Source organism: Trichoderma reesei (assembly GCF_000167675.1).
Source record: "Trichoderma reesei QM6a unplaced genomic scaffold TRIREscaffold_3, whole genome shotgun sequence".
NCBI lineage: Eukaryota > Fungi > Ascomycota > Sordariomycetes > Hypocreales > Hypocreaceae > Trichoderma > Trichoderma reesei.
The window spans coordinates 646905-665229 of NW_006711150.1; the positions used below are offsets into that span (position 1 = coordinate 646905).

The window sequence follows — 18325 nt, forward strand, 5'->3', positions numbered from 1 at the left end:
GCCCAAGCATGTGCTAGAAGGAAAAGGCACGCAAATCAAACGGGCACGACGAGAGGCGCCAAGCATGTGTCGATGTACTCCGTGTGAGACTAACAGAGGCCAGAGACCCGACCAACAGCCACGGCCGTCAGATGTACATCCTCGCCAGACGTAGCACTCGAGGTACTCTTGTGATTATCGCAATAGTTGCCTCTTGGCTGCTCCGTAATATTCCCTCTTAGACCGAATAATCAATTGACTCAATCCCGTATCTTTTTTTTTTTGCCCCGCGACCGGCCGTCGTTCTCTTCCCCACTGCCACCACTTCCGGACGAGCTCCCTCCACATATATTGAAGGCATCGCCAGCATCTGACTGCGATCAACTTCTTGTTCAGACTTGCAAACCAGACAATTCGAGTTCTTTGATACCCTCAAGACACACCTTATCTCTAGGTACAGTCCCTAAGCATCCCTAATATCTCCCCCCTGAGCCACAGTTTGTTTCGTTGTGCTGACTCTCATACCTCATCTCCTACAGAACCTCCTCGTCCTACCACTTCCATCACCATCACCTTCACCATGACCAACGACGTCGCTACCAACGGCTCCGCTGCCGCCTCCTCGTCCTCTCCCGCCTCCTCCTTTGCCCTCAAGGCCGGCCTTGCCAAGATGCTCAAGGGCGGCGTCATCATGGACGTCACCAACGCCGAGCAGGCCCGCATCGCGGAGGAGGCCGGCGCCTGCGCCGTCATGGCCCTCGAGCGCGTCCCCGCCGATATCCGCAAGGACGGCGGCGTCGCCCGCATGTCCGACCCGGCCATGATCAAGGAGATCCAGGACGCCGTCACCATCCCCGTCATGGCAAAGGCCCGCATCGGCCACTTTGTCGAGTGCCAGATCCTCGAGGCCCTCGGCGTCGACTACATTGATGAGTCCGAGGTCCTGACGCCCGCCGACGACGAGAGCCACGTCGAGAAGAGCCCCTTCAGCGTGCCCTTTGTCTGCGGCTGCCGCAACCTGGGCGAGGCCCTGCGCCGCATCGCCGAGGGCGCCGCCATGATTCGGACCAAGGGCGAGGCCGGCACCGGCGACGTCGTCGAGGCCGTCCGCCACATGAAGACTGTCAACAGGGAGATTGCCCAGGCCAAGGCCGCCTTCGCCGAGGGCGGCATTGTCCGTCTCCGCGAGCTCGCCCGCAAGCTTGAGGTTGACGTCGAGCTGCTGCGCCAGACTGCCGAGCTGGGCCGTCTCCCCGTCGTCAACTTTGCCGCCGGCGGTGTTGCTACCCCTGCCGACGCCGCTCTCATGATGCAGCTGGGCTGCGACGGCGTCTTCGTCGGCAGCGGCATCTTCAAGTCTGGCGATCCTTCCAAGCGCGCCAAGGCCATCGTCCGTGCTGTCACGCACTACCGCGACGCCAAGGTCCTTGCTGAGTGCAGCACCGGTCTTGGAGAGGCCATGGTTGGCATTAACTGTGACTCCATGAAGCCCGAGGAGAAGCTCGCCGGCCGCGGCTGGTAAGCAAATTACAGAAGCTTTCAGCGAGCGAAAGAAAGGAGAAGAGGAGGAACAGCAAGTATATATATCGGGACGAAGAGAACGAAAATGGAGAAAAGCAAGGCTTGAAGCCTTTGAATGTATCTTATTCTACTGTTGGATTTGGCGTTGTGGGCATTTGTAGCTTTGGGCAGCAATAGCATGCTGAACATGAGTATCCTGACGGTTACTGTCACTATTGAAGACATACAGCATAGCACGAATCTACATTACATTTCCTTTACACCTCTCTCTTTCAACCTCTTGCATGACTGCATGAAGAAAAGGTGCCTCTGGAACAACCCTGTGTTCGAAGTTCGAAGGGTTAGGGATGCACCGCAACAGCCGTCAGAGCAGCTCAAGAAAAGGAGTGTGAGGCGGTCGCCAGCCAAACCCGCCCGCTGCCAGCTGGCCGCACTCCCAGCACCGCCCAAGCCCAGCCCATCACGCATAATCTATTCTGCCTAGCCCTTCCATTTGTTTCCTTTCTGTTTTCCTCTTTCTTCTCTCTTTTTTTCCTCGGAGAAGTTTCCACGCTACCCCTTTCCGCCATGCGAGTTGTCGTCCTCTTCATCATTCTCTGCATCAAATCCGGACTTCCCAAAATCTGCAAGTTCTTCGAATCCATCAAGCAGCGATTCCGTTCTCGTCGCCGTGATAGCAGCAAGCCTAGGTACAGTCTGCTTTTACCTCTTCTTTTCTTCTTTCTCTTGTCTTCTCCTGCTCTGGAGGATCCTGATGGTTCTCTTGGTGATACACACCTTGCCCTCTTTGTCCATGCTATCGCGAGAAGAGCGGGAGAAGTCGTCTCCTGATCATCGTTGAAGATCATCTCCATCTCTGCTGATGGTCTCCTATGCCTCTGGGCTCTTTTCTTTGAACATCTCTGACGAAGCTCTCTCTGCCCTCTCTGTGATCTTGACCAGCTCCTTCGAGGATCTCTTCCATCCATCCCCATCATCCTCATCCTCGCCACCATCATCCTCACCATCTCCGTCTTCTTCTTCAGTACCTCTTTTCAGTCTGCTCATCCTTACTGACATTATTCCTACAGCAAGACTATCCATTTTGCCGAGCCCAACAGCCATATCCGCATCGTCTACGAAGCCTTTTCGCGCTACGTCTAAAGGCAAAATGGAACCCCGGCCCACCCTGCGTTATACCATGAACACCAACACCAGAGGTATGCCTCCCTCAATTTCCCCCTTGTCACCTCCATCATCAAGTCTCTCAGCTAATCCAAAAACTTCCCCAGAGAGAGTCCGTGTTCCGAACTGGAACTCGACTCGCTACGAGGATCCCACCACTCCCCGCGAGCAGCTCGAGCACTGGATTGCAGCCGCCATCTTCTGGAGCCTCATGAGCGTCTTTGTTGTGTGCTTCAATCTTGACATGGATTGGATCCCGCTTATAGTGACGGTCTGCATCCTCTTTATTTTCTTCCAGATGGCTCGTTTGGCCCTGGATTATATCTAGTTGATCTGGCATAGCTAGAAGGCACAACCTCGCAGTTAGCCTTTGCATGACCGGAAAATGGTTGCGTTTCAAAGTGAGAGTTACTTCAACTGCTTGCCATTGGCAGGCTTTGAACTAGGTACCTCACATGGGATATGGGATAAGGATCTTTGACTGCCGGTTATTGCAGTTCGTATAGGGAAATGGAAATCATTTGACTGCTGGATTTGAACGCAGTCCTTCAATCAGTTCCTCTGTTCATCACGTAGCCGCTTCTCTTGTTTATGACTGGATATGTGACTCGTTTTATCCTCTTCTGCCACCTCGATTAGTTCCAATACTTCGGTTGTCATCAGGGACTACTCGAGCAAAGCTTGACAAGTTACCTTTCGACATTGAAGATTCTTTCGTCTCCCGTTTGTGATCTCGGTCTATATCGCCCACTTCCAGCAGTCTACTTCTGGCCTCAAAGGTTCAGATGTGATCCTTTCACGACCTGTCAGTCTGAGATCGAGAAATGCTATAAAAGTATGTCTCGAGCACCTATCCCAAGCTGAGCCTGAGCCCCTTTCTACCCATAATAATGGCACTGACTTTTTGTGCAGAAGGGAATTTTAAGGGAACGCCTTCCCTCAGCCGCCGAGACCGGCTCCAAATGTCAAGTCCGAAATTGCCGGTTTCTTCTCTTGCTTAATATTGCGGGTGTACTAAAGATTTCCACAAAGCCATGCATAGTATCACTCTCCTAGAGATTCTCTCTCTTTAGAGACTCTTCCTCTCTAGAACTTTCTCTCTATCTATATAGAGATGTTTCCTCCTCTAGAGACTTGTCTTCTTCTATAGACTTCTTCCCTAAATAAGATCCTCTCTTCTTACATATCCAACCCCTTTTCTCTCTACATACTCTCTCTCTCTAGAGATACTATCTCTTTCTCTCTAAATACTATCTCTCTCTCTAAAGATACTCTCTCTCTCTCTCTCTCTCTCTCTAGATACTCTCCCTCTCTCTAGATACTATCTCTCTCTGCAGATACTATCTCTCTCTGCAGATATTCTCTCCCTCTCTAGATACTCTCTCTCTATATACTATCTCTCTCTGCAGATATTCTCTCTCTCTCTAGATACTATCTCTCTCTCTAGATACTATCTCTCTCTGCAGATATTGTCTCTCTCTCCAGAGATCACACTCTCTCTAGATACTATCTCTCTCTGCAGATATTCTCTCTCTCTCCAGAGATCACACTCTCTCTAGGGATTCCGCTCTCTCTAGATATTCCACTCTCTCCAGAGATTCCCACCCTCTTGGCCATGCTCTCCAGAAGGCACCTGTCTGTGTGGAATGTTTCTCTAGCGACTTTGCCCTCTCCAAAGACGTCCTTTCGATATGTTTTCTCGCAACCTCAAACACTTCATCGTCACTTTACTCTACGATATGTACCACCTATCACGATCCCCCACGACGAGGCACTCCCTTTACCAAAATTGTTTTATGATATTGTGACTATAGATGCTTGTAGCCTTTCCACAGACCTAGTAACTCTAGGAATGCCTGGACATTTCCATCGTAACTGGGAACTGCAGATGCTTGTAGCGTTTCCATATGTGTCAAATTCGAACTTTCATCTCCCATGATCCGTAAATTCCTGTAAATTCCAGCAAATTCGATTCCATTTCCACATCCATGGTCCTTGAAGGAGTCCACATATGTAGTCCCTTGATATTGGATCGTTGGTCGACTGCGTCCTCGAGTTGCAATATATTCGGACCATGACTTTTTTTTCTTCTCTTTGTTGTTTTCTTTGTTTTTTCTTTCTTTCATAGTTTTGTCGTCTTGAACTGTTAGAGCCGTGGAGTCGCTTGCAGAACATTAATGATGTTCTCGTGCTTTGCTCAACTCTGTCGTAAAGTCTATCGTCTCGGAAGGACACGCAAGCGGCCGTGGTAGGGAGCCTTGTCATAGAATGCCTGTTCAGGTCGTTAGCATCTCTCCCAAAAGAGAAGAGAGGCAGCCTTCTCAAAGCTTACTTGCATGAACGTCAATGTCCGTGAAACGATAGCCGGTAGTCCGAGTTGCTTCGAGGATGCCATCTACTCCTCAACACGCTTGGCAGCGGCGGCGGCGGCTCGGCGACGCTCCTCAGCATGTCTGGCCTTGCGCTGGCGTGGGTTGGCATGGCGACCTTAAGCCTCGTTAACACTCGTCCTCTTCTTCCAATTCCTCAACTCCCATAATACTCACCCCGACGCTTGTAGCGCCTATAGGTGGTGTCTCTGGTCTTGGCTCTCTTGGGGAGATGAACATCCTCACGAGGTTCCTCACGGGGCATCTCGCGTTGGGCGTTGCGGGCGTTCTCAGCTTCAGCCCTTGTCTGGGCCTGGGCCCGAGCCTGGGCTTGAGCCTGAGCCTGGCGTCGACGTTGCTCTGCGAGCTCCTTCTGTTCGTTGCGCCAACGGAAGAACCGCTGAGCAGGTTGTGAGAAGTCCATCACAAACACACAAAGAAAAGCTTCTTGCGATGGTATTTACCTCTGCGAGCGGTCCGATCTCGTCGCGGATGATCGCGCGGATGTGCGCATTCAAGAGCAATGCGGCTCCGATCTTGATGATCTCCTTGGCGATGGGCCAGAGGAACACCAACACGACGTGAAGAACGTGGAGAACCTGCATAATGCCCATGTTTGTGGTGAATCTTTCAGCAGTCAGTCGGAAGTGGTAGTTCTGGTGTGTGACGGGTTTGAGGTGGAAGAAGTCAAGTTTCGCTTCTTCTGCTAGGTGCCGCAGAGGTAGTGATATGGCCCCCTGAGTTCACTTCTACAGCAGAGGCATGCCACGTGATTGGAGTCATAGCAGATGGCGCGATTGGAAAAACTTGCTCAGTTTAAGGAAATTCTTTTGGGAAGGAAGTCTTATTTTCTATCTTATTCTAGATCTACTAAGCTATCTGAATTTCATGTCCTGACAAATCGAGTTGGTTAGCAAATCTGGTCGAAAGTGAAGCCATGCACTAGTATAGGAGATGCTTGAAAACGATCAGAAGAGCCCTGAGACTGTTACGAAGTGTCCATTGAAATGGCGCCTCTCATAGCACAATCATGCAGTCATGTTCTCGGTATCATCATTCCATTGAAGGCGAAAAAGCTCGGAGTAACACTCACAAATCTGTTCGAGCCCGCAAAGCACATTCTAGTTATTTGCTCCCTACCTAGGTCACACGCCAAATCAGCCTCTATAATCATGCAGAAGTTGCAAGTCATGTTGGAAAATCCTGTGGTCAGAGAACCCTGAATTGCAGGAGACCATTCAAGTTGAAGTGGTCTCACAGCGCACTCATTCGAAATCGTGTTTGTATATGTATATCATCATTCCACACAAGAGAAGAGGGTGCGAGGGAGTGGGCGTACCGTCTGTGATCGAGCGTAGAGGAGTGTCGGGATCGTCTCATTACTATAGAAAGAAAATAGTTAGTATGTATAGTAGCAAGTAGAAGGCAGAGTGCATCGGTAAGAGGAGATTGCGGTCAGAAGAACCTAGATATCACAGAAAACCTTCGAAATGGTATTACATCTGCGCACTCACGGCGGGCAGTCGTGTTTTGGAAGTCTAATCATTCCTGGAAAAGAGAAAAGAGAGAAAAGAGAAAAGGAGAACTTACACAGGGCATTGGCAGGGAGCTGATAAAAGGAACTGGCTGGAGAAAGACATCAGTCGGCATACCTCAAGTGATGTGAGAAACAATAAAGAAAGAAAATTGTGATCAGAAGAACCCTATACATCGCTGAAGTCCTCTCGTAAAAGCACCTGGAAGAGATGTCTTTTGAGGCGCACTCATCCGGCCATCGTGGTTTGACTTTTCATCATCTCGTAGAGTATAAAGGAGAGTATCAGACGACTTACTAAGAATCATGTGAGAGCAACTTCTCTTGAAATTCTTGCAAATATCAGCTTTCCACAGAAGGAGTCACGCGTAAGAGAGGCATAGAAGTCGCTCAGAAGTGGTCTTCTCGTCATTGTGTCTTTGGCTTCTCCGAAGCATCCAGATTGACTCGTGAGAACCCTTTTCATCACTGCGACAAAACCGAAGGCAACCTAGAGAGGAGTAGCAGACATAATGTGAACAATACACACAACACAAATCGTGTATAGATATACAACTCGTCAGACTTTGAAGTTTATATCATCGCTCGTTGGAGCAGGAAAAGAACCCTTTTGTCATCATCCTGAGTGCTGTGTGCATTGCAGAGAGGCACTAGATCAAAGAGTAGAACCCAAGTCCATAGAAAGCAGAAAATGAAAATAAGGAAAAGATAGATCAGGGAGAGATAGAGAAACACGAGACAAGACGCACCTGCAATTGATTCTGCCAGACACACAAAGCACAAGATTGTCAGACTCAGATCTTAATTTCATCGCTGACAAGCAGCTCTAACCAGAACCCTTTTGTCATCACTCACCGTGCTTATGTGTCTGGAACACACGGCGGGGGAAAAGTACAATGGAGAGAAAGTTGAACAAGACTGAAAGAAATTGCCACTTACCTGGTAACTTTCCCTCTGCCAGCGCGCACAAGCACAAAGTTGTCAGACTTGGAATTTGATTTCATCGCTGACCAGCAGCACTAAAAAGAACCCTTTCATCATCACTCAATAGACTTGTGCGCTCTGACAGGGGACGGAGAGAAACGGATGGGGAGCCTAGATCAAGTGGTATCCAAAGACACATACAAAGAGGGAGAAACTACCGAAAATAGGGGAGAGTGGGACGTACCTTGTTGTTTCTTGCTGCCAGCACACGCAAGCACGAATCCGTCAGACTCAAGTGTGTGTTCTCATCGCTGACAAGCAGCAGTCAAATAGAACCCTTTCGTCATCATCCGGGTGCTTGTATATGTTGGGCCAAGAATGGTCTTAGGAGAAGGGGGAGGCGGAAGCGGGAAGATGGAAGACGTTACCTGGAAGAGAAACCTGGAAGAGAGACATAGAAGAGACACCTAGAAGGGAAACCTAGAAGAGAGTAGATTATCCAAAGCAGAAAAGTTTGCGCTTTCTTTTGCCAACACACACAATCGCCAGAAAAGGAATCTGAGCAAGTAAAGCTTGACTCAGATCCTTCCGTCAGACTCAGAATTTGATCTCATCGCCAGTGGCACATCGAAAGAACCCTTTTGTCATCACCCAAGGTGCGATGTGTTGCAAGAAAGCATCATGGTCGGGGGAAGACATGACTCAAAAAGCAGACAGGGAAGAGGAGGCACTCACCTTTCAGTGCAAACGATGGAGGAGGCTCCAGGAGCCAGGAGAAACCGATGTCTACCTAGATCATCAAAATCAACAAGGTCAACACATGCAGGCACTAACAGAGTGAATCGAGTCACTCTGCGTCAGACTCAAGATTTCAATTCATTGCCAATGGCATCATGAGAACCCTTTGATCATCATCCATAGTGCATGCATGTGCTGTCAGTGCAAACGGTGGAAAACGGAAAACAAGAAAAGAGGACGTGAGAGAAATGTGACTTACCTGGAGCAGGAAGGGGAACATGCGCAAGCACCCACAGAGAGACCAAGTCAATCTGTGTCAGACATGAAATTTGTGATCATTGCCAGCGGCACTCATCAGAACCCTAATATCATCACCCAGGGTGCTTGCGCATGTAACAAGATGAAAGTTGGAGAAGAGGAGACAGAGGACAAAAGGGAACACGTAACTGAGATGACACTTACCTGGAGTCAGGGAGGGAGACCAGCATACACAAGCACCAACAGAGAGACCAAGTCAATCTGCGTCAGACACAAGAATTTTTGATCATTGCCAGCGGCACTCATCAGAACCCTGATATCATCACTCGGGGTGCTTGTGTATGCGGCGAAGACACACATCAAACATGGAAGTAGACACAAGACGTAACTGAGATATCACTTACCTGAGGACAGCGAGGCCAACACATGCAAGCGCCGACAGAGAGAGCAAGTCAATCTGCGTCAGACACAATTTTGTTTCGTCTTAGCCAGCGGCACTCCGAAGAACCCTGATGTCATCATGCGAGGCGCGTGCGTGTGTTGGACCACGATGGCCTTGAGGGACGAGCGGACCTAGAGCTGGAAGACAAAGTGAAAAAGCGTAGAAGTTCGAAGAGGAGGGGAGAGGGAGGGGAGGAGATGGACGTACCTAAAAGTGAAGAGAAGGGAGAACCTAGAAGAGAAGTCAAGTCAGCAGTACCAAGGTGGTGATTATGTTTGCCAACGCAGACGCGCAAAGCTGAGCGAAGCGACGTCAAACAAGTTTGAGCCGATCGCGCAGTGTCAGACAGAATTTTTTTTGTCATTGCCAGAGGCACTCCACAGAACCCTTTTGTCATCACTCAAGGGCGTCTGCGTTGGAGCAAACATGGTCACAAGATGTGGAAGTGTATGTCGAAGTGGAAGTGGAAGTCGATGTGGATGTCGAAGTCGAGGTGAATGTCGAAGTCAAAGTCGAAGAGGGAGGGGAGGGAGAGGGGAGAGGGGGAGTCCATCAGATAGAGCAGTGAGATCATGACATCGCTGCACTAGCAGCGGGATGGATCTCGTTCATCATCATGTGGAGGTCAAGTGGAAGTGGAAGTGGAAGTGGAAGTGAAGTCAGGTGGTGGAGGTGGTGGCAGTGGAGGAGATCTACGAGGCAAAGACAAAAGGAAATGCCAGAGTGACTGGGTCAGTGTCACTCTGGAGGGCTTACCTGTTCTTTGCTTGTCTCTGTACCAAGTGAGACAAGACAAAGAAAAAAAAAGTTGTGATGTTTTTTTTGGGTCAGACTCAAGTGTTATTGTCATCGACCTCTGCACAAGGCAGTGGTCTTATCAGAACCCTTTGATCATCATTCCCTAAGGAGGCAAAAAACGAGAAAAGCCCCCATCCTGTACACCGTCAGCCAAAACCAAGGGGTACAGGGCACTTACCTATGGGAGAAGGAAAGAGGGAAAGAAAGAAAAGAGGAAGAGGAGGAGGGGGAGGGAGATATATAGGGGTGGGAAGTGGTCCGTGTGCCCCTCACTGATCTGGGAGCGAGGAAAACACCAAAGTGAGGAAGAAGTGAATTGGAAAATGGGATGCCCGATTTATCATTGGTTGTGCTTGTGGGCCATGCAGTCGTGATTCATGAAGATCTCGGCTTCTAGGAGCTTCTGCCTGGCAGAGAAGCGAGAGGGGGGGCGGTGAGGTGGGAGATTGGTGTGGCATGGCTCTGCGGCGAGAAGAAGTCAAAGCATGATGGGCAATGGTTGTATGGTTGTGAAGTGGTGCAGTGGTGTCGTGGTGTTGAGGTTTTTGGTGATGCTGTAGATGTGTAGAGAGATGCTGTAGACGTGCAGAGAAATATACGATGATGAGCCTCCTATACTATCACGCATTGTGTTGTATGCGTCGCGAGAAGACTCTGTAGATATTTTATTTGATAGATTGAACTATATCTGTAATATGCTGGCCTTTGCTGCCGTCCCTGAGACGTGGTGTGCAGACAAGTGTCGCGGAGTGCTGAGGTAGAGGTGCGCACATGAAGCTATTCCCAGCCCTAGACAAGCAGTCACAATTCCAAACTGCATACTCTGCTTTCTTTTTGCTTTGGAAAGCTTCAGATGATATAGAAATATAATCTATGAGATCTTTTTGATTTACCCCTTTTTTTCCGTTTCTGCACCGCAGTGCGACACTGGCCTCCAGACACTCCCCGATTACTATGACCAGGGCACTCCCACAGTCGCAAAATTATTTCCATCAAGATAATCACTCAAATCTACATCTAGGGACATGTAGGAGTTGGCTTCATCGTAATATATGCTTGTGTTCTCGTCGAGTGTCTCTAGAGATCATCAGCGCCCCAAGATCGCGTTGGACAAAATCTGGCGTTGGCCGGCGATCTGACGCCCCCTCTCTTCCCGCGATCGTTCCTGGCGATCGTGTCGGCATCTTCCGCCAGTGGGACCTCTAACGGGAATTAACGCAAAGTGGCGCGGCTCAGTCGACAAGCCATCGCTGGTATTCCCGGGAACGATGGGGTGCGAATCTCCTCGTCAGGCCGCGTCCAGGCCACAATCCAATCCTCAGCGACATCGCGAGAGTCATTTTCGAATATTTTACATGTCGCTTGATTTCAATCTTTCTTCTTTGTGTTCTGGCTATTGGTATTCGGGAGGGTTACATTGTGGCGAAATGCCGAGCTACTGGGGAGCCAGGGTAGACGAGAAGCCACTCCCAGCAGCGACCCCTGGTTAAGAATGGTGAGATCACCAAAAGCAGCAGGATGGGAACGGAGATCGTGTCGAAATGTAGTGAAAGATTACTATAAACTCTCAAGTCTCCCCAGAAAGAGGCCCCTTCGAGCGCTGACCTGCTACCAGCGTGTTTTCCCACCCAGATTTTACTCTCCATCTGCTGGCCCAGAATTCCAAACTCATTCCATCGGTCGTAGGATAGAAACATCAATTCGTGGGACAGGAGATAGTCTCAGAGTTGACGTAGTATGCCTCGTATCGATCGGAGAGTCGGGTATCGAAATTCGATGAGGGCGAGTATTCGATCAAGGTCGGTTTTTCGACTGGGATCGTAATTCGGTCAACGGCTTTTTGGCAATCTGGAAGCTCAACCGCGTCAGTAATAGAATCATAGTGTATTTCAGCCGAAAAGAAGTCGAGATCCTGGCAGTCCCAGTCCATACCGTGACAATGTTGGATATTGGGTGGTTTACCCTGGACCATCCAAGGTCATTGGAGATGGAACCGTAGTACCAACACTCGGTAATGCTTGGGCTTTAGTAACCAAACAAATGTTTCTCTGGCGTAAGAATTGAATTCAATAATCTCTTGAGAAAGAGAATGGAAATTGCGAGAATGCGGCGGCAGACTGCAGAGTTACCACGCCATAGCATATGTTTGACTGTAGGGAGATACTGCCATTCAATCTTGGCTACCCGGGCCATCCAAAAAATAATATTGAGCATTAATCATCTTTTCTCCCCAAAAGGCGACATTGTATTCTACGCTGTTACTATTTGTAGGGTTATTCGAGCTCTATCACGTCCTTTTCTGACATCTTGGAAACAATAGGCCTGGATCTCCTCGACTGTGTTTCCGATCGCATCTCTTCCTTGTCGCTCGATGGCGGCGCAACCAGACGGCTGGACCACCAAGTTGACTACCGAAAACGCTCACCAGAATCCTGTTATGTATCTGTTTCGAAGGACTGCGAAGACCGCCTTCCCCAGAGCACTGGATCTATCCCCGGACACAGAAAGCGTTTCTAGACGGGCACGCCGTATAGCTTTGTTCTGAGGATCAAGCCATCATACAACACGGTCCGGCAGATCTCTTCCAACTCCATGATTCTCGTCTTCTCCAATGCTATTCAACCATTTCTCGTGCGAGCAGACAGGACATCAGCCCTATATTCTTTCATACATTGCGTCAGCAGGTAATGTCCAAGGAGGAGCTGATATTAGGTGGTTCATCTCCTTCAAGATTATTATGGCCCCAAAGACGCCTTCAAGTGTCAGACTAACAGTTACCACAGAGGAAAGCAGAACTAGGTTGCCCCAAGAAGCTCCCGGTCATCACACACAAGAACAGGCTCGCTATTAAGATACCCAACGAGAGACCTATGATATGCCATATTCTCCAACTTCTGACACCAAAGAAGCCCATTATCCGACCACCCCTCGTCTTCGAAACACTGAGACATATCACACACAAAGGAACAAGGCTGGGGCAGCGTGGGGAGACAAGGATGGAACCAAGGATCATGATAGCACACGTCAAGATACTGTTGAGGAACGCCTATATCGAGGAAAATATCCACATTAGAAATTCTATTCTCCAGAGTCTCAACAGTACAAAAATATATGGTCTTTCTGTCGTAAAAAAATTGTGTACTCGTTTTCGAGCGCCAGAATCCTGCCTTGAACACGGCGGGGGCCGAAACCTCGTGTCCCGCACACTTAGCCATAAACCCTGACTACAGACTCTTGAGGTTTTCTAAACATGCCAGATGGCTTCAAAAGCTTTCAAGATGAGAATAGTATGCCATAGATTACAACAGCTTCGTAAAGGACGCCATATCTCTGGGAAAGCACCGACCGGACACGGGAAGCCTGCAGACACCCTACGTTTTCTCACGGCAACAGGCACAAGAAGTCTTTCAGATAATGGATAGATAATCCCATGAATGTAAAGGCTACTCGTCGTCATCTACCCACAGACAAGCTTGCTCTCTCAACGAATCCTGGCCTCTCGACCAAATACTTCTCCCCGAACATCGCCATTTCCACCACATTTCCAGCGCCTCCCATCCCTCCAACCTCTCCCAGCCCAACCTCAGGCACCACTGCTCTCCTTCAACAGGTACGTACCTTTCAAAGTGTGCCATGTGCTGACCAATAGAAAAATAGGGGCACCAGGTTTCGAGAAATTGTGCTCGCCAAACTTCTGCCAGCTGTGCCGATTTTCTCATTGGCCAGCCGTGTGTCAATTTTCTCATTGGTCGGCTGAACTGCTCTGCGCTTTGGTGTGGCTCAGGTTTTGCTGGTGCTGCTGCGAGGGAGAGAGAGAGAGAGGGAAAGTGCTGAGGGCAAGGTAGTAAGCTTTGGTGGCATGGTCTTGTGGTCGAGTAGATGGGAATCTGTAGTATTTGTCCTTCAGTTTCGTGTAGGAATAAGCTATTATTACCTTGGCGCTGAATATCTCGTCCTTGTCTCGAAGGGGCGTCTTTGTCACTAGATAATCGACCCTCGGGCAGCACCAATGACCTAGATACCATTCATTACCATTTCAAACGCAATAAAAAGTCAGTAGTATGCATTGCAGCCATTTAATTGCTCCATGTGAAGATAGTGTCGTCAAAATTACTCCGAGATCGTGCCTTCTTCCCGTCCATATCGACACCGAACGATGGAACAGACAAAGAGGTCTAGCAGTTGTCACTCGATGACGACGAGACACGCAAACCTGGGAATTATTCGACAATGAGGTCATTGAATCGAGCATCTACCAATTCTTCCTCGGTAACTGAAAGAATCTTTACTAAAGGTTACTGTTGGCGGCCGGTCGCCACCCGTCCCAACTACGTCGGGATCAAACGAGTCGTCTTCAGACCCCGACTGACGAAACCAGCTATTACCTCAATAACTACCGGTCGAGGAAGTGAGAAATATCAGCATTGATGCCTCGAAAACTGTGTCCTCTGGTGAGCTTTGGCGTTGACACTTCTCACAGACTACAAGTTTGGGTCGGGGTAGGAGGCGAACAAGAGCAGATTCAGTCGACAGGTTTACGAGATAATCCAGGTACCGAAAGCGAGACCGACAGCATCGACGGCGGACGAAACCACATCCTGCAAACAAGTTGCTATCACGATGATCCTTCGATAATCGCCAAACGAACGCTTCGATCGAATCCCCCACGCCGAACGCCGTCCATACCAGGGTTACGGGAGCCAAATTCAAGGGTTAGAATGTTGAGTGTCAACTAGACGAGAAGTAGACGAAGGGAAATGCCTTGAAGAGAAGACTAAAGAAGTGGTTGGAGAGGGGAGCTTTGCGGCAAGATTGCACCTGGAGATATCTGGCTTCGCCGGCTGAGCCGTACAAAGTGTCGCATTTAAAAGGGGTAGAGCTTTTTGTAGCATCAATGGAAAGAAATTTCTCTATCCTCATCTCTACAGAGCCATTTCTATGCTTGTACAGCTGTAGGATTAGAGATCTACGACAATCATGCCACGAGAGGCTGTGGTAACGTCGACCTGAGGCCATACATAAGGTAGGTACGTAGTTCTCGTTTCCAATCGGGCGGCTACGTGCCTTAGCAATTGACGTAGTAGCCAGTCATCTTTGCAAACACCAGGTCTCTCATCACTTGTTCCATTCTTCTCTCAAATATAATACCTGCTCAGACACCATGATGGCGCAAGCAGAGCAACATGCATGTCCTCAAGCTCCCAAATCGACACACAAAGGTCTCGGTCAGCCCTCTCTTCTCCACGCTACCAAAGCCCGTCAAACGAAGAAGTTCCACCGCCTTCGAGAGCTGAGCAACACTCGGAACCACCTCCCAGAATCCATCTTTTGGCTGCCCTCAGCAAGAAGAAATACAGAGGACGACATTGACTCTCGGGTGACTAACTCTTCTAGTGGCCAATTCGACCAGCCTTGCTCACCTGCCTGAGCTTTCCTTCCTTGCGACCGCCTCCGCATCATTCTGCTTCGTACTTCAAAAACTTGGTATCATTCGCATGCTAATCATTGGGAAAACCATCTGTACAGTATTCACTGTTCTCTATTCGATCCACAAAATGGTAGTGAGTGGATGATTCCACCAAGCAAAGGCGAGTCTCTCCTTAGAGTACACCGACTCCGAGATCTCCCTGCTCCCTGTTCGACAGCATCATTTTTCGACAGCAGACTCTAATAACAATCTCCTTGACATAGGCCACAACGAACAATCACAAGATTTCTCGACCACCGAGTGTCCGCAGACGACGGCATAGAACGATACGAAGCTTGGTGATGCTGAGATCATTCTTGTCTCGTCCCCAAGAACGAACCAGTCAACAGACTATGCTTACCGACGCTCTGTTCAACAATTTCGTTGAGAATTGACTTAGGGGAAAATGTGAGCCAAGCAACATCCAAAGAATGCATGGCAAAGCCCCCCTGGCATACTCAACACACATACTTGGGAGCATTTGGGTACATGTCTTCTCTTAGCGACGGTGCTCTTGGCCTCGCCTACGGCCTTCTTCTTCTCTATACTTCGACTTTGAAGTTGGGCCGTCAGTATGGGGCACTATCGATACATCGACAAATGTACAGATTGCGTCCGTCATGGTCCACAAGGAGTAAGCGACAGCAAGCATTTCTCCAAGCAAAGCCTCCTTCTTCCAGCTGCCAGATCCTTATTGTCTCTGGTTTCGACCTGTTCAGCAAGTCGTTGCTTTTCGGGTTACAATCTACCTTTGTCGACGTCCGCCAGCCCTGCGTCTGCACTCCAACGACCACCTTTCCCTCTCACTTCTCTGTTATACTCTACCATGCCATTGGTACTACTCCTATCATTACCACCTACCATTATCTCCAAGAAGGAAGTATCCATGGGGAAGTTGAAGGTGATTCCACTGCCCGTCAGGTGCGCCATATAACTAACCCTGGTCTCGGAGACTACCCCTGAGCTCTTGTCTAAAGCTTTATAGTCAAGATGCTCATGATTTCGACCCAACAGGACCTTGTATAGCCGGGGTCCATACAATAATCGAATACCCATTCAACGCTTCCCTTTCCCCCGAGATTTGCTAATACGGAGCATAGCTGAACGCCCAGCTACCGCACCAGACACAAGAGTCAGCAGCAGACTCGATCGTGTACCAAACAACTACTGAGCCACAAACCAAAACAAACGAAGCTGAGGCAGATATCACACAGAGAAGAGAAACATAACAACAGTGGTGAGATCATGACTGACTCCTTCTCCCAGGTTTTGCACCAAAGTGATTTCCTCTAGGCAACCACGGGAATAATGTTCTATTGACCAACTTATCCGCTCAACCCTCTGCTCTCAGATCATTGCTGATACTTCTTTCTCGTAAAAGGGTGGCCTTACCATGCTCGACGACGCACTGCGAATACCGATACCCGACTTCCACCGAAGCGATCGATACCCCTTTACAACATGAATATATTGGCAGAACTTCCATAACACCGAGTCCGAACCGAACGAATATAGAATAACATGGCATATGCAAATCTCTGCATTCCACCAAACATCACCAAAAAAGCCCCCTTCCTATCTTCGTCCCCTCTCACACTGCTACTACTCTCCTCTATACCAACCACTCGCTAACCAGCTTCTTCCACTGATAGCAATCCACACCCCGAAGCCCCAAAGCCCATTCAAACGATCGATCCTACAATATCCAAATCCATATACCGACAAGGTCCCAACCACGCTGCCTCGATTCGAACGAATAAATAACATACCAAGCCGCACTCCTTCCTACCACCACAAACCCTTCACATACTCCTCCAAAGCCTCACCACCTCTCCGCATTGGCAGGCCACCAAACCATTGGCGGAAACATCATCTTCCCTACCTCCTCACCCCCCTCATACACCTCCCACCCAAGCGTCTTATACGTCTTCATCCCCTCCTCGCTCGCCTCAAGATACCCCGGGATCCCCAACTCAGCACACCTCTCCATCCCCCACCGCACACACGCCGTCGCCGCCCCCCGCCTCCTATACCCCGGATCAACACACATATAACAAAGCAGCGCAAACGGCCTCCCCTTCATTATCTTCCTCCGCAGCGCAATCTCCGGCTCCATCGCATCCAGACACCTCTTCCGCTTCACCTCATCCTCGATCCACTCCATCCGCAGAATGTAGTTCTCAACCATGTACTCCTCTTCAGTCCTCTCCCTATCCCAAACAAACCACTCCGCAAACCCAATAATCCTCTCCTCTCTCGTCTGGGGATCCGTGTACACGCATTTGATCCCCGGTGACACGGAAGGATACTTCTCCAGATGCTCCCTATAACCACGCAAATGGCGTTCCGCATTCAGCTTTCGATTCTCTTCGGTGTTGGGACCCCCAATGAGGTCGAAATTGGGAAAGGGGCCAAAAGCGTCGAGGACGAGTTCCATGCATCGCGGCATGTCCTCTTCGCGAGCAGTTTCGACTCGAATATTTGGCTTGGACGACATGGCTGCTTTAAACAATCTTTGGGCTTCAAGATATTCGGTTAGGTATCAATCCAGCCATTCCCGTTGCCAAGAAATTCGCCATATATATACTTGTACATACCTTATATACCTATATCTAGCCAAATACTATACCAACAAATTTCCCTGTTCTATGGCAGCGCTGTTGTCCAAGGTCTAAGTGGGACAGCCGTATGACTCCTCGCCGAACAGGCATTTGATTCCGCCCCTCCTCCTAATCGCCCCCCTGTCGCCAGCATCCAGATACGCATTATGGCCGCATAAAGAACGACAAGTCGGCGGTATAACACGTCACAACAGCAGTGCACGTCTCAAGTCAAGCAATGTACCCGGATTCAGCATTCAGCTTCTCTTTCATCAGGCACTAAGTAACTCCCAACTTAGCAATTATACAGACAGGCAGTCCAACAGGATTTAACACTCGCATTATCCTATTTACCCACACCACACATACAAAGGGCTAGAACCTCCAAGCACAAAGCAAAGGTCAGTCAACTCAATTGCCGAAGAGAGACTCAATCCACAGAAAAAGTGGGATAAGTTAACATTGAACACCCTGAAGATGCTTCCAGGTCTCCCTAGTTTATATCAGTATTCAAAGGACCATACTAAACGC

The 18325-nt window shown here is 49.2% G+C and overlaps 3 protein-coding genes across 3 annotated transcripts; 1 reads left to right on the top strand and 2 right to left on the bottom strand.

The window, feature by feature from the left end:
• The first annotated feature begins 525 nt into the window (after positions 1-525).
• On the top strand, positions 526-1693 carry TRIREDRAFT_75271 (uncharacterized protein). The gene has a single exon (XM_006962609.1). The coding sequence runs from the start codon at positions 560-562 to the stop codon at positions 1499-1501; it is 942 nt and encodes a 313-aa protein (XP_006962671.1). The 5' UTR covers positions 526-559; the 3' UTR covers positions 1502-1693.
• A 3366-nt stretch (positions 1694-5059) lies between these two features.
• On the bottom strand, positions 5060-5647 carry TRIREDRAFT_104260 (uncharacterized protein; the record flags this gene model as incomplete). The annotated part of the gene is made up of 3 exons (XM_006962828.1): positions 5060-5151; positions 5211-5433; positions 5498-5647. The coding sequence occupies 3 exons, from the start codon at positions 5645-5647 to the stop codon at positions 5060-5062; spliced, it is 465 nt and encodes a 154-aa protein (XP_006962890.1).
• Positions 5648-17016: 11369 nt separating this feature from the next.
• Positions 17017-17691, bottom strand: TRIREDRAFT_104261 (uncharacterized protein; the record flags this gene model as incomplete). The annotated part of the gene is made up of 1 exon (XM_006962829.1): positions 17017-17691. One exon carries the CDS (start codon positions 17689-17691, stop codon positions 17017-17019), a length of 675 nt encoding a protein of 224 aa, XP_006962891.1.
• Between the last annotated feature and the right edge of the window lie 634 nt (positions 17692-18325).